The 22,671-nt window shown below is 38.3% G+C and overlaps 1 protein-coding gene across 5 annotated transcripts; it reads right to left on the bottom strand.

Moving 5' to 3' along the window:
• Nucleotides 1-443: 443 nt before the first annotated feature.
• On the bottom strand, nucleotides 444-21,351 carry LOC113645418 (NLR family CARD domain-containing protein 3-like). Of its 5 annotated transcripts, none has more exons than XM_027150996.2 (11): nucleotides 21,242-21,351; nucleotides 18,913-19,050; nucleotides 15,166-15,282; nucleotides 12,146-12,196; nucleotides 10,151-11,932; nucleotides 6,405-6,599; nucleotides 4,286-4,459; nucleotides 3,573-3,746; nucleotides 2,932-3,105; nucleotides 1,815-1,988; nucleotides 444-1,443 (listed from the first exon to the last, which is right to left on the bottom strand). In XM_027150996.2, exons 2-11 carry the CDS (start codon nucleotides 18,963-18,965, stop codon nucleotides 1,437-1,439), a joined length of 2,901 nt encoding a protein of 966 aa, XP_027006797.2. In that variant the 5' UTR covers nucleotides 18,966-19,050; nucleotides 21,242-21,351; the 3' UTR covers nucleotides 444-1,436. The 5 variants fall into 5 exon arrangements, with proteins under 5 accessions (XP_027006797.2, XP_047659766.1, XP_047659765.1 ...); XM_047803810.1 differs by lacking the exon at nucleotides 21,242-21,351 and adding an exon at nucleotides 20,713-20,946; XM_047803809.1 differs by lacking the exon at nucleotides 21,242-21,351 and adding an exon at nucleotides 20,717-20,946.
• Nucleotides 21,352-22,671: the final 1,320 nt, after the last annotated feature.

Genomic DNA, 22,671 nt, shown 5'->3' with positions numbered 1-22,671 from the left:
CAAAATATTTGGCTTTCTAGGATAGTGCAAAAACCCTTTGTGTTGTATGAGAGCAACGCTTCATGGAAACAGGCCCCTGGGAGAAACTGGGTCCACCTATAAATTATAAATTATACTACCCTATAAATTTCCTCTGTGCCATCCCTCAACATTTTTTCATGCTGACATACAAGAAAAGACACTGGGTAGAGCCATTTAGAAAAATAGTTCCTATTTTTAACTGTACATACTAAAGTGTCTAACCAGGAACTTCTAAACAACTGGGGGACAAAGCCAAAGATATCGGCAAAACTAACACTATCTTGTTTTAACCGCTGCTTGCAGTAACATCTTAGAATGTTCTGTAAGTTAAGTGCATTTTATATTAATTCATACTAACATTATTGGTTTCTATTCAGGCTTCTTGTCCGGTGTCAAAATTTTTATTCAGTAATGCTAACTTGTGTAGAGAAAGGTGACAATAATTTAATATTCAAAGTGCTAAATCAAAAACATTTTCCAGGAAGGAGGTAATGACAATAATCATCAATGTTTGTCATGTTTTCCTGCCTTAAAGCGACCGGAATTATAGGAAATAGCCAGATTAAGAAAATGTTTCAGTCATCTATTGGACAATACTGCTGCACATGTAGTTTTGTTCATACTGGTCAAGGCCACAATATTGCCTTAACCTTTAACTTTTGATTTCCTAACTACTGTATTGTAATGCTTAGGTTTTAGTTTTAACAAAGTCAATTAGCAACTAGTATCCACTCATTTTAAATCTTGTTTATACTTAAGTTTGAAATAATCAAATTTGTCTTTTGTGACTTTGATTTGTCTGATGTATACATTGTAATTAATGAGGATATGAAGCTAGTGGGTGCAAATGTTGAGGATGCAGAAGATAGGGATAGGTGGAGAGAGATGATTCGCTGTGGAGACCCCTGACGGGAAAAGCCGAAAGAAGAAGAAGATACAGCACATTGTAATGTCAATTTCCTGTTCGTCCAACTGCAGGATCCTGCACTCTCATTTCCATAGCCTGGGTTCAATTCCTGTTCAGGGAGGTAACGCAGTCACTGAACAGCTAGCTCTCAGTGCTGTCTCCAGCCCTGAATAAAATTGGAGTGGTGAGTCAGGAAGGAAGATAGGAGGGGTGTGTCATGTACAGTAAGGAAGAGGTGGAGGTGAACCCAAGACCGCCTTCATAAAATAGAACAAATAAAAAAGATTTTTGCATTTTTTTAATTAAATGCATTCTTTTCTACCGCTTATCCAAACTACCTCGGGTCACGAGGAGCCTGTGCCTATCTCAGGCGTCTGGATTAACTAAATGAGTGAAAATAAGTGAAAAGTAACTAAATGTTTGATGTGTTTATACTGTAAATGTGTAGTCTGTTCCCCAACATGAAATGCAGGAACACTGGAGTCTTCATCACACATGCAGATGTTCATTACATCCTGAAAAACAAAAAAGGCTGAGCTAATATGTGAATAAATTACCACAAATTAGACTGTGATACATAAAAGAAACATTATCATCAATTTCATTTGCTTTTATGAGAGTCGTGAAGGAAGTGTGCTGTTTTAGCAGAGATCATTTTACTCAGACAAAAATCAAGGTGTTCATTTACAATCACTTAGTTTAACCTACACATGAATTTAAACACACTTTACTGAACTACAAATGCATTACAGCCAACTATTAGAAATATCCTGATTAAATAGAATGAAATTTCTATAACTGGGTTAATTTCCTAACCCGGAGAAATGTAAAGAGAAATGTACACATGAATGATGATCAGGATATTTTTGATCAGGTCAATACTCACCTCAGAATCTGTAGTTTGTAATGTTTATCATCCTTAAGAGCAGAGAGCAGCTTCTTTCCTGAGTGTCCTAGGTTATTAAAGGACAGATACAGTTCTCTCAGGTGTGATGGGTTTGATCTCAGGGCTAATGTCAGAGCAGCACAGCCTTCATTCGAGACCCCACACTTATACAACCTGTACAGAGACATAATGACACTCATTCACTGGTTGTAGTCAGTTGGCATATTATGAGTAAAATACTGAGTAACATGCACCTTTAGAAATCTTTTACAAAATAAAAACAAAACAAAAAAAATCTAGTCATTTTAGTTTAGTCTAGTCATTTTTCTATCATCAGAATTTCCATAAAAACTTTTGGACAAGGAAAGCTCACTGGTACCCTTTTAAATGCAGGATGTGAATGTGTAAATGATTTATAGACTGCTGCCTGAGTCACCTCAGACTTGCTCATTGGGGATAAATACATACATACATACATACATACATACACATTGTGAACTATATATCTTAATTTTTTACTATATTAACTCTTTTTTCTCCTTATGTTTAACTTCTGTTCTATGTTTATGTTCTGTAAAGCTGTTTTGAGACGAAGCCCATTGTAAAAAGCGCTATACAAACAAACTTGAACTGAATTGAATTGAATTTATTCAGTATTGACAAAAATATTGTGTTTATAATTGTGTTTATTTGTATAGAATGTTTGTCTATAATTATGATTCTGGACAGGGCAATAAGGAACATATTTTTTCACATTGTTTGATATCAATATTTATCACAATATTAACTTCATACCATTAGTGTGGAAGGAAATACATTCCACATGTTTATTAGACCTAAGGAATGAAGTATGGATTATGTTTGTTTGTTTCCCAACTTCATTTTCATGTCATCTTCGCAGTCTTTAATAAACATTCTCTCGCTCTTTATCCGTACTTATCCATATGTATCCATAATACAAACCTGTTCCATATTACAGAATATGTGACCTCATTTCACTAAATTTCATTGTCTTCAGCAAATGTCTGACTCTGCACAGTTATCATTTATCGCCTAGATCTACTCATATGAAGATTAGAACATGTTTTATTATTCTTGTTTACAAATGTGATCTTACCCCAGCATCTCCAGTTTACAGTGAGGATTCTTCAGTACAGAAGAGAGACACTTCACTCCTGAGTCTCCTAGATTATTAAAGGACATATCCAGCTCTCTCAGGTGTGAAGGGTTTGATCTCAGAGCTGAAGTCAGAGCAACACAGCCTTCATCTGAGACACCACAACCCAACAACCTGTAGAAACATAATGACACACTATGCTATTAAATAACATTAATTTAATAATTATAAATAATTTATGAAACTGATGGAGTGTAAAAAATTGTGTTCATCAGGTTTATGATGTGAAATTCACAGTAAATTTTCCACAGAAGATTGAACTATGAAGTATGAACACAGAGGTACAGATGTGCTGAGGTTTGTCTTTTTTTAAGGAAGGATCTCACAAAAAAAGTGTGAAAATGGGAAACATCTCTTATCTGTGGCCTTCACATATTCTTCAAGTTTGTGAGATCAAATTTAAAGGTTCTCAGTTTCATGTTAAAAAGACTAAAGACCTAAAGACTCTGACAAATCATCAGTTCTTCGACTTCCACCTCAGGATATTGCTGGTGAATCTAAATCTTCTGCTTCAGTCTCACTATTACAGAATGTGTCTTACTGAAGAGCAGGTCATTTGACTCTCAGAAAGCTTATCTTACCTCAGTGCCTCCAGTTTACAGTGAGGATTCTCCAGTTCGGCAGACAGACACTTCAATCCTGAGTCTCCCATATTATTATAGGACAGATTCAGGTCTCTCAGGTGTGAGGGGTTTGATCTCATAGCTGACATTAGAGCAGCACAGCCTTCATCTGAGATGCCACACTTACACAACCTGTACACAGACACAATGGCATCTTGGCTTACTTGTTGTGAAGATGTTGTCATGTTGGACTGTCTTCCCTCTCTTAGCTAATCAAAAGGTATAAATAACACGGACCAAAAACATTTCTAATCTTTAGTGGTGAGCCCAGAAATTGAACAGTAAGTGGGCCTGGGTAAAACAGGGTGAGCAAGTTTGATAAAAACTCAAAATCCACTCAGAAGCAGTTGCTCAAAAGATTTTCCATAACTGCAAGACCCAATAAGTTTTTTCAATATTTTTTGACAGTAGCCAATGATAATTCCAAGGCTATTACTCAAAGGGATTTCTTCTCATTTGCCAGTTGCTTACGTAGTACACACACACCTAACAAAATATCCCAAAATGAGTTTGCATACAATAAGCAATACAATAAGTATGAACTTAGACGTGTTATATTGCTGTATGGAGACCAAAAAGTTTATTATGCCTAATTGTTATCATTTACATTTATTAGTTCACACATTGTAATTTTTTTTTTTATTCATGTGTAATGTTTCTTATGGACTTACTTCAGTGCCTCAAGTTTACATTGAGGATTTTCCAGTACAGCAGAGAGACATTTCACTCCTGAGTCTCCTACTTTATTAAAGGACAGATTCAGGTCTCTCAGATATGAGGGGTTTATTCTCAGAGCTGAAGCCAAAGCATTACAGCCTTCTACTGAGACATCAGACTTATACAACCTGTAAAGAGACACAATGACACACTTCAATAGATTTTTATTTATGTCTTAACCAATCAAAACAGCATTACTGCTGTTCCGTTATGATCTTGAACAGTGGGTGGCCTTTGTTAAAACAGGGTTTGAAACAATTTTGAAAATATGTGTCTCAGCCATAAAAAATATATCTGTATGTATAAGTCCTTTTTTCCAGTGGTAGCCTGTTATGGTTGCAAAAAGATGCAATCTCATGTTACAAACAGATGCAATGTTCTGACAATGTTCTCCAGTTAAGAAACAAATGCAAACAGATTGAATCTGAAAGCTGAAAAGAAGGTGCCCTTTCTTCAGTGATGCTGAAAAGTCTGTGTTGCTTTGCCACCATTCATGGAACCCATAAAACTTTAGCAGTCACATCAACTTACATGATGTCCATAATTGGCCAATGTACTGAAAGACTCTAACCTAAAATGTTTGTTTATTTGCTAGTTATTTATGTGGCAAGTACACAGAAACATACAGAAAATCAGGTTTGTGCTGCCTTTTAACATTGTTTACCATTATTTTTGCCATTAGGACTAAATATTGTTTCAGAACAAATCAACAGCTGCCCTCCTACGCAAAAGTGAAGAAATGCTCTGCAACTGGTAATTACTCCGCTAAATCTCCCTCTATGGCCACTGTCAACTTTGGGATAACCATGGACAATTGTACATTGCTAACGTGACGTGCTCATGACTGAATCTTCTTTAAAATATCACAAGGGTACAGCCACTTTTATTCACATAGGCCACTTGATGAATATTCAATGTCTTGTCATTTCAACTCACTACTGGCAGGTCTACCTCTAAATGCAATTTGATCTCTGCAAATAAATCAAAATGCACCTGCATGAAATGCCACCCATGGCTGTGCTCCACCCCACCCATGGCAGTGCTCCCTCCACTGCCTACCAGTAGCTACCCACATCAAATTTAAGACACTGATGCTTGCTTACAAAGACAAAAATTGACTGCTACCCCACACTGCACCATGGTCTCTCAGATTCTCTAGAACTGATTGATGGGTCTCACCATCTCTCAGGGTACAAGGTAAGTGTGCATAAAACTACATGTATGCATGCACTACTCTCTGTTCTGGCACCTAGGTGGTGGAATAAACGTCCCCTTAATGTAAGAACAGCCAAGTCACTGGATGTTTTCAAATAACAGGTGAAAATATACCTGTTCTTGAAATACTTAGCCTACTCCTACAAACAAAGCCTACTCCTTCATGCGATTAAATATGATGTGTACACAAACAGTGATAATTGTGTTAAGCATTTGTATTAGAGTTAAAAATGACTTTGTTTAGCATTGCCCCATGTACTCAACAAGTGCAGTTCTTTTATTCAGCTCTCATGAGTCCAATCTCCAATCTGACAATATGCTCCAGTGTTAACACAAACTGAACTACATTTGATCTTATTATACTCTAGCTACTGATTACAGTGTACGAGTGGCAGGGGGAAAAGACACAGTGTGGTGCCTGTTCCAGAGAAGGTGAAGTCTTTATTGAACTAGACTGATGCATAGCTAAACACCGTGAAATGTTGCTAAGCAGCCTCTCTTTAAGAAGCAGCTTCTTAAAGGAACAGCCCCTAGTGAGTGAGAACTGTTTTGGCAATAATGAAAACATTGCAATAGTTCTTATTTTTCTAAATGGGTGGGCTCAGACCACCTGTAACCTTACCATTTCTGATGTTGTTTAGAATTCTTTATATTACTATATATTGTATGTGAACTATAGTCATAAAATTATTGCTGGGTTTAAAAGTAATGGGTCAGAATTTGTAGAATTTTTCACTGTCACATTCACATACGTATATGAACGTTTCAAGTAATTTCAGAAAATCTAAGGTAACAACAGTGTATACAACTGGTATACATTATATTGAGTTATTGTGACTCTGAGAGAAATAATCATACCTCAGTTTCTCCAGTTTACAGTGTGGATTCACCAATACAGATGAGAGACACTTCACTCCTGAATCTCCTAGTTTATTCCCAGTCAGATCCAGTATTTTCACAGTCAGATGCAGTTCTCTTAGTTTGGAGGTTTCTGAGCTGAGCACTGAGGCCAGAGCTGACCAACTTTTCACACCAAGTGAATCACACCTGATACTGAAGTAATTAAAATAATACATAATGAACACTAATGCAAATTATCAAAGCTTTCACTGTACTATTTAATTCTCATAAATATTAAAAGTACAAACACCAGATACAGTCAAGTATCTCATGTAGGGCTGCCACCTTGCTGTCTAATATAGGATTGTCTTGTTTTGAAAAATAAAATGCTAAAAATAAAATGTCCCTTCTACTACAATTAAGTGGAGAAAAGTGGAATTGGCCAAGCAAGAGTTAGAAATAGGTCAGCGTAATTTCTGAGTCATCACACAAACCATAACTGCTCGACTTTATAAAGAAAAGCTTTGCCCCCTCTTGTAGTATTTACTACCTGAGGTACTTCCAAATAAGCATGAACCTTTACATTGAAGTAGCCATGGTGGATCGTTCAGGTACTATGGTGTAAGACCATTCAGTGCTTTGTGGGTCAGTAGTGGTATAATATAATCAATTTGAAATTTGACTGAGAACCAATGCAGCTAGGATAAGATAGGAATTCATATATTCTGGTTCAAGTTTGGATCAAGCTATTGTGTTCTAAACTAAATGGAGCTTTTTTTATGCTTCTATTGGAACATACAGACAGTAAAGCAATACAATGATCCGACCTAGAGGTAACAAAAGCATAAACTAGTGTTTCTGCATCATGTAGGGACATCATGAGTCAATAATCACTCAAGACTCAATAATCACACCAAGGTCTTTTACTGCTGCACGTGATGAAATAGAAAGACAATCCAGAGTTAACCTTTGCCCCTTTTCCACCGAAGCAGTTTGAGTGCTGGTTCGGAGCCTAATGTAGAACCAGTTCTTTCTTTTTCAACAGCCAAAGCACCGGCTCTGAACCGAGAAAAGCGGTTCTTAAGTAGCACCAAAACGTTGCTGGTTTAGACTTAAGAACCGCTTGTGTCAGGAGCTGTGGGCGGGGCTACTGTTAGTGCATTTATGTACCTTAAGTATACTAATGTTTAATACACGTTTACTTTACCGCAATATGATCAATTACCAGCACACATGGTAGTAGGTAGCTACATGCTAAGGCTAACATTTTTCTGTATTAATGATAAAATAATGTTATGTACTTTCTCGATTACAACCTCCGTTAATACAGATTACATGGAGCTGCACGTACACATTGGATTCGCCACGTTTGCATGCCAATGTAGGTTCACAAAGCCATGAGCATTAACAGTAAACCAACATCCGCCATTATTGATGTTGTGTTTGTGTTTGCCGCTGCTGCACTAACGTTGCTGTGTAACGTGACACTTATACAGTGACGTCACACTCGGCTCTGTGATGCTCTCTAGCCTATGGAAAGGCAAACCGGTTCTTAAAAAGTTCGCCAGTGGAACAAACTTTGAACCAGCACCCGCACTCGCTCTAAACCAGCACCCGGTTCTTTTTGGTGGAAAAGGGTTACTTGTGAACTGTGAACAGAGGCGATGCAGCAACATGGCCAGTGATGCTGTCACTCGCCCATAAGCAGCAGTACCACTGTCAGGGCCACTGAGCCGGAATGCAAGGTGGGGCAAAAAAAAAATCCTGCCAAAGAGCCGAAGGCCAATATGGAGCGCTGTTGTGGCATTCACCCTAAAGAAGAGAAGCACAGCAGAGAGCCTGACTTGGCAGCCAGGCAGAGGTAAGCAATCTAGCCCCAGATGGACAGTACATGCCGTTCATGTCTAAATTAATAGTGGATCTGTATCGGCATTTGTTCAAACATTCAAGGACTTAAGCCTACCACCAGCAGACAGATTGGCTTATGGAGCATCTCTATTTGATGCTGAAGCGGATGCTATGTAGGTTGTTGATGAATGACAAGGGATGGAACTGGGACCTCCTCCAGATCCCTTACGTCCTTTTTGCCATCTGGGAAACCCCACAAGCCTCCAACGGTTTCACTCCTTTCGAGCTCCTGTTCGGGTGGCAACCTCGGGGCCTGCTGGACGTGGCCCGAGAATCATGGGAAGAACTTTCCCCTCCTTCCAAATCATTAATAACTTAGTGTAGGATATGCAGGCATGAATCGACTGTGTCTGACTCATCATGAGGAGGCCCAGTGTGCCCAGCAAAGTGTCTATAACCGGATCGCCCAGCCACAAGAATTCCAGCAACTACCCATCATGGTGATGCTACTCATCCTCAGCGCTGCCTGCAAATTCCTGGCAAAGTGGCAGGGTCCTTACACAGTCCTGCTACCAGCTGCAACATCCAGGCGAGTGTGCTAAAGTTAAAGGGTGGAATTATCAAAAAGTCTGCCAGCCCTTTGTTCAGCCCCCCATAGTTTCAGATCAAAGGTGCTCACTGCACACTCACTATGACCCAATTTTATGCTGATAGGATTAATAAGACACATTTTCTCAGCATTTATACATTGTTGTTTAGCTTGAGAAATGCAGTCTCTATATTGTGAACCCTGGGAGATGACTCATTGCAGCTAGCAGAAGATTGGCTTACCCTGATTGTCTGCTCCCTGGCCCTTACTCAGGGTTGTCAACAATTAACTAGGTCTGTTCTAAGACTGGGGGGCACGGTGGCTTAGTGGTTAGCATGCTCGCCTCACACCTCCAGGGTTGGGGGTTCGATTCCTGCCTCTGCCCTGTGTGTGTGGAGTTTGCATGTTCTCCCTGTGCCTCGGGGGTTTCCTCCGGGTACTCCGGTTTCCTCCCCCGGTCCAAAGACATGCATGGTAGGTTGATTGGCATCTCTGGAAAATTGTCCGTAGTGTGTGAGTGTGTGAGTGAATGAGAGTGTGTGTGTGCCCTGCGATGGGTTGGCACTCCGTCCAGGGTGTATCCTGCCTTGATGTCCGATGACGCCTGAGATAGGCACAGGCTCCCCGTGACCCGAGTAGTTCGGATAAGTGGTAGAAAATGAGTGAGTGAGTGTTCTAAAACTGAGTGTGCTATGCTGCAAAAAATGAGAACAATACCTTTCCGAGAGGGACAGACACTGTCCCATCCTAACAGGACAGCCTTGTCCTTAAAAGTGCTTCAATTATTCTCACATTGTTTTAGGAGCACCACCTGGACATCGAGCAATTCAGCAACCATAACATGCTGTATGCTACATCACCACACTGCATTGGGATGGGGCCAGAGCATGCTACATCACTGGACCTTCGCCTTCACATCTCTACAATATTACTCTTAGTAACGTCTGAATGAAGAAAGCGTGTAGCCTTAGCACCTACATGGAAAATTGCCTTTGAGGCATAGGCTTATGCTTTCCTAGGACCCAAATATTACCTGCTATGTCTGGCACCATGGCTTTTGGAATGCAGTGTTGGAATCCCGATGACCCGTGGACATGCTAAATGCGTGAAACACAAGAAGTGAAATTATGTCCACATAGTATCTCCTTGTGTCTTGCTTCCCTGTGTGTTTGTGTCTTTATTTGTTATATTTATATATTTTATATTCTTTTATGTATATATTTACCTATTAACTCCACTCTGTACACCTTAAGATCAAATATGCCTAAGAACATACTTGTCAGTATGTTTTCCGTTTCAGTAAACAGTTTAATTCAGCTTTACTTACATTGCTTTTCTGGATTCTGCAATCACAGGCATCACCTTCAGAAGAACAGCTTCTGTGATCTTATCTGTACTGATATATTTACTCAGGTCAAACTCTTCTAGCTCCTGTGCTGATGTCAGTAACACAAACACCAGAGCAGACCACTGTGAAGAAGAGAGTTTCCTTTGTTTTCTAGACTTCAGGTAGAGTTGGATTTCCTCCACTAGAGAATTATCACCCAGTTCATTTAGACAGTGGAACAGATTGATGGATTTCTCTGTAGGAAGATCTTCACTTATCTTCTTCTTAATGTATTGAACTGTTCTGATAACCTCTATGTTCTGAGAGCTACTTCCTGTCTGTGTTACTAAAGCAAATATGAGATTCTGATTGGACTTCAGTGCAAGACCCAGAAGAAAGCGAATAAAAAGATCTAGATGTCCAGTCGGACTTTCTAAAGCCTGATCCACGGCAATCTTGTGTAGATCTGAGATTGTATTTTCTTTCAGTTTAGATGACTGATACAGAACAAAAACATTTTGCTTTTTAATTCTGAATGTTAGGTGCACATACAAAGCTGCGAGGTGCTCCTGAACACTCAGATGTACAAAGCAGTACACTTTACTCTGATGAAGCCCAAACTCTTCTCTGAAGATCTGAGTACACACACCTGAGTTCACTACCGCTTCTGTCACATCAATGCCACACTCTCTCAGGTCTTCTTCATAGAAGATCAGGTTCCCTTTCATAAGCTGCTGAAAAGCCAGTTGTCCCAGTTTAAGAAGCATTTTTTTACTACTGTCCTTTGTCTCTGAATATTTTTCTCTTATGATGTTTGTCTGAACGATCAGGAAGTGTGTATACATCTGAGTCAGAGTCTTGGGGATCTCTCCACTATCTCCTTTACCCAACATTCTCTCTAGAACAGTGGCTGAAATCCAGCAGAATACAGGGATGTGGCACATGATGTAGAGGCTTCTTAATGACTTCAGGTGTGTGATGATGTTATTGGCCAGGCTCTGATCACTGATCCTCTTCCTGAAGTACTCCTCCTTCTGTGGGTCACTGAACCCTCGTACCTCTGTGACACGATGCACATAGTCAGAGGGGATTTGATCAGCTGCTGCTGGTCGGGAGGTGATCCAGATGAGAGCAGAGGGAAGCAGATTCCTTCTGATCAGGTTTATCAGCAGCACAGGCACTGATGCTGATTCAGTTACATCACACACTTTCACTGTGTTCTGGAAATCTAGAGGAAAACGACACTCATCCAATCCATCAAAAATGAACAAAACCTTTTTTGAACTCAACATTTCTTTTTCTATTGTTTCCTTAAAAAAGACATGAAGGAGCTCCATCAGACTCCATTTCTGGTCCTTCATCAAATTCAGCTCTCTGAAAGGAAGTGGAAATATGAAGTGAATGTCCTGATTTGCTTCCCCTTCAGCCCAGTCCAGAATGAACTTCTGCACAGAGACTGTTTTCCCGATGCCAGCGACTCCCTTCGTCAGCACAGTTCTGATGGATTCATCTTGTTCAGATAAAGGCTTAAAGATGTCATTGCATTTGATTGGTGTTTCCTCTGTTGTTGTTCTCCTGGATGCTGCCTCAATCTGTCTCACCTCATGTTCATTATTAACTTCTCCACTGTCTCCCTCTGTGATGTAGAGCTCTGTGTAGATCTCACTCAGGAGTGTTTGGGTTCCCGGGTTTATTATCACTCCATGCAGACTCCGAAATTTCATCAGATTTAACTTGAAATTTTTCTGGATTTCATTTATAGCCACAGATTCTGGATCATGTCTGTAATATTGTGAAAGTAGGAAGATTTGGTGAGACATACTGTAGGGCTCATTTATTAGACTTTAAAATGACATTTTTTCTGACAGGTTATCAAAGATTGTTCTTTATGATGTTCTCTCTCTCTGTATACTTTCTATAATTGAATCATTCTGTAGTTAATGACAGCAGAGTTTTATAATAACAGCATGTGACTGTCTTTTTGTTGGTTCTTACCCTGTATCTGTGATGTTCTTTTCTATTTTCTCTTCTGCCTTCAGTAGAACACTGTGAACAAAATTTGCAACTGATATAAATATAATTCATGATTTAAACATTAGAGTCTCAAATTTAAACATACTTTTATGTATAAATATAAATATTATAATTAATTGCATTGTGTTTTTTCCCCCTGTATAACTGTTAGGTATGTGACTGAATATATAGACCAGGGGTCGGCAACCTTAAACACTCAAAGAGCCATTTGGACCCGTTTCCCACAGAAAAAAAACACAGGGAGCCACAAAACCCATTTGACATCTAAAATGAAGATAACGTTGCATATATCGTTTTTTACCTTTATGGAAAGTATAGAAAAAACTGTAGTGTGTTGCATTTATGAAATCAATGAACTGCTACCGAGTAAATGAAGTTTTATTTCTGCAGGCAAACAAAAATATTTAAAAGACGCTGGGTTGAAGGTTACTTTCAAATAAAATGTTCAATGTCTAATTGAGTCCTCTTCGGATCTCAAGTTTTGAAGACAGGCAAGCGTGACATCTCCAACCCCCCCGCAACCCCAATTTTTTTCATTGGTTGTTGGGTTAAATCTTTCCCAGAGATTGCTATTTTCTGATTGGATATTGTGTAGCCTCTTTTTTGATTGGCTGATAAGTGTCAGGCTCGACTAAGAACTTCAGGGGAGACGCGCTTGATTCCTGCGCGGTTCCAGACAGCGTTGTGGACTGATACATTTTGGGCGCTGCAGCTTATTGAATATATAATAAGTTTTTCTGCATGAGAAATACGATGTGTGGCGGGAAAGCGTGATAAAAGACCCAAATGCGTGACTATCACTCTCAATGCGTGATACTTGACATCCCTGCATGACATCAAAATTTTAACTTGCCGGCTGCAGCAAACCAAAAACGTGTCTGCTTCTGTGTCGGATTTCACAAGTCGGCAGTTATGACGCATATTTTGAGCAACAAAAAAATTAAACAGGGTTTATTTTAATGTTACAAGAGCATCATAATCTTAAAATTTAGAATTCCTTTTTTTTAACTAACTAACTAACTAAAATAAAATAAATTTAAATAAAATTTTTATTTTCCAAATTTACAGGGAGCCGCAGCAGAGGGATGAAAGAGCCACTTGCGGCTCCGGAGCCGCGGTTTGCCGACCCCTGATATAGTGTATCAACATATCATTTTAGTTGAAGACCTAAAAATTCTGCATTCAAAGCTCTTTAGCAGTTCTCCGGTTTGACATTCTGTATGCAATCTCAAATATCCAAAAAACTTGTAAAAGATATTTCTAACCTGGCTAATAAAAAATGCTGTTCACATCACAAATTAGCTATTTTTTAGCAATCAGACTGATATCAGCTGAAATGTTATGATTTGTCGATCCATAATTATCATCAGTAATAGCCAGTGAGACTTTCTAATAGTGTAACCCTAGAAGATTGCATTTTATTGCATTTTGCATTTTATGGCTTAGTGGGTAGCACGTTCGCCTCACACCTCCAGGGTCGGGGTTCGATTCCCGCCTCCGCCTTGTGTGTGCGGAGTTTGCATGTTCTCCCCGTGCCTCGGGGGTTTCCTCCGGGTACTCCGGTTTCCTCCCCTAGTCCAAAGACATGCATGGTAGGTTGATTGGCATCTCTGGAAAATTGTCCGTAGTGTGTGAATGCGTGAGTGAATGAGAGTGTGTGTGTGTGCCCTGCGATGGGTTGGCACTCCGTCCAGGGTGTATCCTGCCTTGATGCCCGATGACGCCTGAGATAGGCACAGGCTCCCCGTGACCCGAGAAGTTCGGATAAAGCGGTAGAAAATGAATGAATGAATAGCGCTTTTCACAATTTCCCATTGTCTCAAAGCAGCTTTACAGAAGTATGGAAACAGAAGAGAGAGAAAAAGTAATAAATATAATAATAATAATAATAATAATAATATATCTATCTATCTATCTATCTATCTATATATATATATATATATAATTTTTTTAAAGCTTAAAATTAATTAAAAAAATTAACTTAATTTAAAACACTATATATCTATCCCTATGAAATGTGGTAGGTTTGGCCATAGCGGAGAGATCTGCTACACTGCTGCTGTGTTGCTGGAGTAGAGGAGGATTAAAAATGGTTACATAGATGGTGAAGCACAGCAGATAAGCTGTGACAGATGTGCTGTCAATCAGCATGGGAGGAACAGTTTCATGGCTTAAATATGCATTTCAGGTGTTTATTGATGGAAATGGGCTGTGGGTAGGTTTTGTGTGGTGATAGATCTGCTATGCTACTGCTGCATTTGCTGCTGCTGCTGGATGAGTGTACACACCTGCCGTACCTGATAGTGATAAACATGCTGCTGCTGCGAGGTAATCAAAAGAAACCCCCAAGCAAAATGGATGTTCATAAATAATAAATAGAGAGAATAATTTGAGCTTGGAGGGGGTTGCATGGGTGAAAAGTTGGAAGAAGGTGGAGGTTATTAAGGTCTCAAATCCAATAGAGGGCGTCTTGGATTTGGAAGATTTAAATGAGACTAGGTCCCATTTGTACAAGGGGATAGTGCAGGGTTTGTTGGCTGCCTATGTGGTTTGCATTGGTGTGTTGTGCTGTAGAGAAGTGGTAGCTCACTAGATAAGACATTGGACTACTGATAGGATGGTTGTGAATTTGAATCCCAGATCCACAGAAAGCCAAAATGCTGGCCAGACATATTATCTGAATTGTTTTCTAAACTGAACAAGACAGTTAAATGTGTCCATTAAAGTCAAACTCTCAGTAAAAACATGACTGTTCTACCTAGTTTAAAGCAATATAGTATGCATGATACTAGTATGTAACCACTAAAATAAAACTAGTTTACTTAGCTGAAATGAAAAACTGAGCCTGTTGCATCCAGTTTTAAATAAAATCAATAATACAAACCAATAATATATACTATAATTATTCATTTTTAGTTTTATGCCAGACTATCTCTTTAAATGTGACTTGGGCAGTGACCTTTACAATAAAGAGATGTTACCTGTGCAGAAGTGAGCAGTCTCGGTCTTTAAATGTCCAAGGAACGTCCATAGACCGATCACTCTTCATGGAGGTACAGCTTGGTGCTGGTAATTCTGGTCGCTTTCCCTGGAGTTTACTGGACATTATAAACAGTCCCTTAGCGATTTCAAAAGTCAACTCAAGTCAAGAGTCAAGAAGCTGTTATTGTCATTTCAACCATATATATCTGATGCAGTACATATTGAAATGAAAATGCTTCTCCAGAACCATGGTGCTACATAAAACAACAAAGAGCAACATAAGACAACACAGAGATAACGACTAATGAATGAATGAATGAATGAATTATTTAATTTTTGAGTGCTAAAACTATGCAACCAATGTTGACATTATGGAACTGGAGAAAACATCCAAACATCTTGCCCTGTTTACTTCTAGATACAGTATTCCAATTCATTTCCTTGGGATCTGACTAAACACATTGCTATCAGTGAATAGGCAATGTGCTCTAAACAGATACAAATTCAATATTTATAAAAACGTCTACACACCCCTGTTCAGATGGCAGGTGTTGCAACACAAAAAAACATTTCACCCCGTTTATTGTCTTGGAAAAAAATAAAAGTAAAAACGATGATCTTGGTTGCATAAGTGTTGCAATGGTTGCAAACTTGTTTACAATGGACTTTTTCGTTTTTTTTTTTTTTTCCCTACATATTGAATAGCACATCACAGCTCAAGCTGCTACAGTGTCTTCTTCTTCTTCTTCGTCTACTTTCAGCTTTTCCCGTTAAGGGTCACCACAGCGAACTCTATCCTCGTCATCCTCTACTTTTGCACCAATTGACCTCAGGTCCTCTTTTAACACATCCATATATCCCTCTTGACTTCTCACCTGGCAGCTCCACCTCCAACATCCTTCTACCAATATAACCATCTCCCTCCTCTGTACATGTCCAAACCATCTCAATCTAGTCTTTCTGACTGTGTCCTCAAAACAGCCAACGTGAGCTGTCCCACTGAAGTGCTCATTTCTAATCCTGTCCATCCTCCTCACTCCTAAAGTGAACCTTAACATCCTCATCCCTGCTACCTCCATCTCTGCCTCATGTCTTTTCTGCTTTTCCTCACTGATGCAGTCTCTAACCAATACAGAATTACAGAACTAGTCTGACGTACTTCTATGCCACTCCTGACATCTTTATACAGTACCATAGCTCCTCTCTTGTCACCCTGTCATAGCCTTTCTCTAAATTCACAGACACAGTGCAGCTCCTTCTGACCATCTCTGTATTTCTCCATTACCATTCTTAGAGAAAAACTTGCATCAGTAGTGCTCTTTCTGAGCATAAAGCCATACTGCTGCTCGCAAATATCCATTTCCTTTCTTAGCCGAGCTTCCACCATTCTTTCCCATGGATTTATTGTGTGGCTCATCAACTTTATACCTTTGTAGCTGCTACATTTCTTTACTTCACCCTTGTTCTTAATGGTTGTATGCTTTCCGTTTGGCCTTTGTCACGTCCCTCTTCACTCTGTGCAGTGATTTCTTGAAATCCTGTCTATTTTCTTCTGTCCTTTCTACATCCCATTTCATTTCAGCTAGTCTCTTCCTTGAATGCTGTCCTGTACGTCCTCGGTCTACCACCATGTTACCTTGTCTTCTTTTCTCCTTCCAGATTATACACCTAGCATCCTCCCACCTGTCTCCCTGATCACTTCTACTGTAGTTTTCCAGTGATCTCAAAGCTCATCCTGACCACCCAAAGCCTGTTTCAGCTTCTGTCTGAAATCCTCACAATATTCTTCCTTTTTAAACTTTAACTACTTGGTTTTCATTTTTATCTTTCCTATCCTCTCTTTCCTGACCTCCAGAGACATCTTACACATCACCATCCAATGCTGTCTGACTACACTCTCTCCTACCATCACCTTGCAGTCATTAATCTCTAAGATTGCCTCATCTACATAGAATGTAGTCTACCTTCATACTCCTACATTCACTCTTATATGTATGTTCCTCTCTCTTCTGGAAATAAGTGTTAACTACAGTTATTTACATCCGCTTAGCAAAGTCCACCACTATCTGTCCTTCTAGGTTCCTTTAGTTAACCTCAAACCTGCCCATCACCTCCTCATCAACTCTGTTCCCCTCACTAACATGCCACTTGTAGTCTGCTCCAATCACCACTCTTTCCACCTCCATCTGGGCATACTCTCCATCATCTTTCCACCTCCATCTGGGCATACTCTCCATTATGATATTTCACAACTTAGCATGCCCAAAATTTTCTACAAATTTACTAAGTATTGAATCTGTTTTTTTTTTTTTTTCACTTTATTGCTGGAATGTCTGAAGAACCACAATATTAGCAATGATAACTGAAGTGGGCATTGCTATGATAATGGCACAAACTTGATTTATATACCAAGAGATCAATGTGCTGCAGGAACTCTTGAAAATAACAAGTTTTTTTAATGAATTAAAGACCTATTATAAATAAATGTAAATGCAAATGTAATCCTACAATCAGCAAAGCTTTAAATGAGATGCACACTTCATGTCGTCATGTCTGTCAAAGAGCAGCTGTCAATATGTTACTGAGAAAGAAAAGGAGCTTGTCAAAAATAAGCATAATATAATATTATTCTCACCTTCAAAACTATTTGCACATAGAGCCTTTAAAATATGTGATCTGTATAGATGGGAGAATATCAATGAAAGCCTGCAACAACACTGCATTCTTTGTAAGAGATATTCATGAGATTTTTGTCAACAGAATTACAATGTTTGTCTCCTTCGCACCCCAGAGATGGACGTTCTGCAGCACTTTCTCAGAAAAGACACATCAACGTTTCCAAACGTCATCACTGCATGTCATACAGTATGTTCCCAACAATTCTGAGCCCTGTATCAAGTGCACAATGCACCAAGTTTTTTTACCTAACTGAAACTGATAAAAAAAATTCTAGGAACACTAGCGCAAGAAAATGCCAAAAATTATGTAGTTGGTGTCCTTTTATAGGCTGTAATAGAAAATGTTGTGAATAACAAAAATGAACATTGAACATTCTGTACCAATATGCTCACACAACAAAAACTAGGAACAGCAAAAAAGTAACAAAGGGGAACTGTTCTGTTTCCAGTTGCACACTAGGCTGAACAGACAAGAACATTGCAGGCTGCAGGTGTGTGGAAATAATGGAGACTAACGGAGTGACCGTTGCCACTGCTTGCACAAAGACAAGATTAGAGGAAGTCACGCACACTGGAAGACACACACACATACTGTAGCTCCATGTATAAAAGGAGAACTGCCTCACATGTTCAGGCTTAGGTCGGGACAGACTAACTTCACACTTGCAAATGTATTGAATAAAGAAGTTTGATATTCCACAAGACTGCTGTGTTCTTCTCTGCAACTTAGTGAAAAGTTCACTTGAACTATTATCTCTGATTAATACAATAGAATTTCCTCCGCAAGGCCCACATTAATTTTTCTTTAAAATTCTTTCTGGTGAAAGAAACTGACTTTGCTCTTAGACAATGTTATGCTCCAAATCTATGTTAATACTGTAGCTACATTTTATTATGGGTTAGCACTGTGGATACCATGCCTCCACAGACAGGAGGTGCACCTTTAATAAAGACTTATTCTGCAGGCAAATGGTAAGATGGTCAGATGTCCACATACTGTTGACCATGCACAATGTGTAGATGAACAGTAAATTAAATACAATAAAATACAAGGACATAAATGTTTACCAGTTGCTTGAGTGTGGGGAAACAATATCTGTGTCCAGATCAGGAGTCTGCATCTTTGACTATTAGTATATGATGCACAAACATATAGCTGAGTCCTGAAGAGCAACTGTCACTCTTCTTCTGGAAAGCATGATAATCCTAGAAAACATAAAATCATATGTGCCATTAAACTTCACAATAACTAAATAAATGTTTATATGCTGGGATTGACCCCTCACATTCTGGTCACCAAATCAATCATTCGTTCATTTTCAGAATGCAATTTAACTTAATGACATCTGTTTTCCCCTGCATGCAGGACCTGATGTAATAGGCACTAACAACCTTGTAAGAAAACCTACTGAAGTTCATAAACTTCTGACTTTTTCCATAAATTGTAAATACATGTCGCCTAGAGAAAGAAATGCACCATATACAAAATTATATGAGTACATGATGTGTGTGCTATTCATGTCACTGAATGACCCGAAAGAAGGAATTTATGAAGGGCATATGAGGTTTTTTTTTGGTCTCTGTAAGTTGTTCTTTCAAGATCATGATAGATCAGAATCTGAATTTGTTTCCTGATATTTAAATGTAGATGCATTGAACAAATTAGGCCACCTTTTGTTTGAACCTCCCATTTTTCAAGTGATCAAAATATTGGAATATTTAACTGACATGTTGTTTGTTGCCAAAATTGGCCCTGTTAGATTGATTGCAAAAAAAAAATATAATAAAATGAAAAATCCTTCAGAGTCATTGAATGAAATAAAACACTGAAATAAAGGGACCAAACACATCAGCCAAGGAAAACAACAACAGCTGACAAAAACAATGTGAGAACTGTCTTGGAATTTGTGGATCAGAGTGGGAATGGTTTGCTTCCTATCTCGAAGGACACTCATATCAGGTAACATGGGGGGAAGTGACATCTGCTCCCGCAGACTATCCACTGGTGTCCCACAGGGCTCAGTATTTGGGTTCTCTTCTTTTCTCCCTGTATATTCACTCTCTTAGTGAAGTTATTTCCTCACATGGGTTCTCTTACCATTGCTATGCTGATGATACACAATTTAGCTTTTCTCTCCCACCCTTAGATACCACAGCTTCTCTTCAGATCTCAGCATGTCTGGCAGAAATATCATCATGGATGACTGCTCATCAGTACAAAGCTCAATCCCAGCTGATCATCCCAGGTGATTCATTCCCAGGTCAAGATCTTGCAATATCCCTGCATACCGATATGATCTCCCCTTCAGCCACAGCACACAATCTTGGGATAACCATGGACAATCAACCGTCCTTTTCCTTGCATGTTGCAACGTTAGAAGGAGTAGGAAATTTTTGTCCACACTGGCTGCTGAGGTACTTGTTCAGTCTCTTGTCATTTCAAGACTGGACTACTGCATCTTTGTGATGGCAGGTCTACCTATGAAGGCAAACTTCCCTGTTTGTTGTACAGTATGTGTGTATTAAAAAAAAAATTGAACAGTCTTTTAGACTCAAGGTGTCTTAAATCTGTAACCTAATGAACCAGAGTTAATTCGTTCAGTGATGGACACTTAAGCACTTTTGTACGTCGCTCTGAATAAAAGCGTCTGCCAAATGCTCTAAATGTAAATGTAAAGAAATAGTCAGTGACATCTCCAACAATCCACAGGGCAAGGGTGAAGGTATCACAAACAATTCCTTGAAGATCTAGAAAGCAGAAATATACCACATACAACAAGAAGAAACCCGAAGTAACAATCACCAGAACAGATTGGGATTGACAAAGAAATACAGAGAAGTTAAAGAATAAAACCAAGAATAAATCACCTACTGAAAAGTAGACTGAAGGGACAACAGCTACGATTTCCTGCAGCTGATTTTTTTTTAAATATAAATCGATTCTATTTTTAAAAAAATCACTCATCTTTACTCCTTAATCTTTACTCCATCTTTACTCCTTAATAGCACCGCTTCCGCCTGGCGTTAAAGAATTGTTTTAACGTTACAAAAAGCTCCATTAAAATGTAGTCAGGACTGAGGGAGGGGCACTTTCACTTTCATTCGAGATCGAGTTGACTCTTTGAGCCGAATCTTTTGGTGAATGTACTGAACTGATTCAGAAAGATAAACGCGAGTAAACGTGGGTTCCCATCAACAACCTTATAAATGGTATAAAAGCTGACAGACTAAACTTTCGCCTTTCATCTGACTTAATTAATTATAAATAAAATCATTTATTAAAATGAATAAATTATATCTTATCAATAAGAACATGAAAGAAAATGTGGTTTATCAGTCTATTTATTTATTTATTTATTTATTTATTTATTTATTTATTTATTTATTTATTTTGTACCTTATGGGTAATTATCCTCCTGATCCTCTCTGAGAACTTGCTCATGACAGGATTATCCAACAGACAGGTTCTCCATCACTCCTTCCTTCTCATCTTTTCATCAGTCTAATACATCTCTGGAGTGTCGATAGCTCCTAGCCACACCTCTTATTGAATTGCCCCATATTACATCATGTCCTGCCGACTAGAAGACAGCAGCAGATACACCCGTCTGTTTTTATTATGTCTCTCATGCTGCAGTAAATAATATCATTAAAGGGCATGTTTACATGTCTATATATATATATATATATATATATATATATATATATATATATATATATATATATATATATATATATAAAACGTCAATAAGAGGTGTGGATAACCTGTGATGGAGAACCTGTTTGTTGGATAATCCTGTCATGAGCAAGTTCTCAGAGAAGATCAGGAGGATAATTACCCATAAGGTACAAAAATAATACAAACAAACAAACAAACAAATAAATAAATAAATGCAGAGTTGAAACTTGAAAAGTTGAAATTTACACAATGTTAAAAATGAACTTACTTTCATATCGTCAAATGTTGTTTGACTTGTGTGATTTTTTTGCACAACCAATAAAGACAAGACATTTTGTCATCCCAGTGTACATTGGAACTACTAAATGACATCTGTTACAGGGTCTGTTACAGGTCAAGGTTGTGCCCTGCTGCCCTCCAGAGAAGAGCCAGTAAAGGTGTACATTTTTCCTGCATCTACTAATATAAATGTAACCTAAAAAATGTATTCGCTCCTTGTCACCAGGATCTGCAATACAGGAACAGTGTGAATATACTACAATCTAAATTTAACAGGCCCTATTATATTATATTATATTATATTATATTATATTATATTATATTATATTATATTATATTATATTATATTATATTATAAATGCAAGAAGATGGTGAATGAAAAACCACTTTTCACCACTAGAGGGAACTATGAATATATGAAAAATGCTGTATGGACTCAAAATTCTACATTATTCTTGCAATCTTTTCTAAATGAGGTGATCATTTATCCTGACTCACTATTTTCATTGATTCTAGAACACACACTATGTACGTGCAGTACTCAAATACTCAAAGGGCAATTGGAGCACAATCTGTAGAAAAAAAAAATTCCTTTCACCTGGTTTTTGTGTAATTTTAGGTTATGTACTGGGGCTTCATGAAGGCAATTCTCCCCTAGCAAAGATTACAGCAGCATATATATATATATATATATATATATATATATATATATATATATATATATATATATATATATATATATATATATATATATAATAAGCATAATCCTGTTTACACACAGATGTTGTTCTATTACAAAATATGTAAAATATTGTCCCATTAGAGAAAGCCAACACAGCTACAATAATGTTGAGAAATGTTTATAGGTT

The sequence above is a fragment of the Tachysurus fulvidraco genome, chromosome 19 (genome assembly GCF_022655615.1).
Source record: "Tachysurus fulvidraco isolate hzauxx_2018 chromosome 19, HZAU_PFXX_2.0, whole genome shotgun sequence".
NCBI lineage: Eukaryota > Metazoa > Chordata > Actinopteri > Siluriformes > Bagridae > Tachysurus > Tachysurus fulvidraco.
This window is presented reverse-complemented; position numbering and strand designations above follow the sequence as displayed.

Coding starts and splice junctions, on each gene's coding strand:
- LOC113645418 (XM_027150996.2), bottom strand. CDS start 18,965: ATGCAGACTCCTGATCTGGACACAGATATTGTTTCCCCACACTCAAGC. Junction 15,283..18,912: donor TCCCCACACTCAAGCAACTG/GTAAACATTTAT, acceptor TATAATGTCCAG/TAAACTCCAGGGAAAGCGAC. Junction 11,933..12,145: donor AAGAACATCACAGATACAGG/GTAAGAACCAAC, acceptor ACAATATTACAG/ACATGATCCAGAATCTGTGG.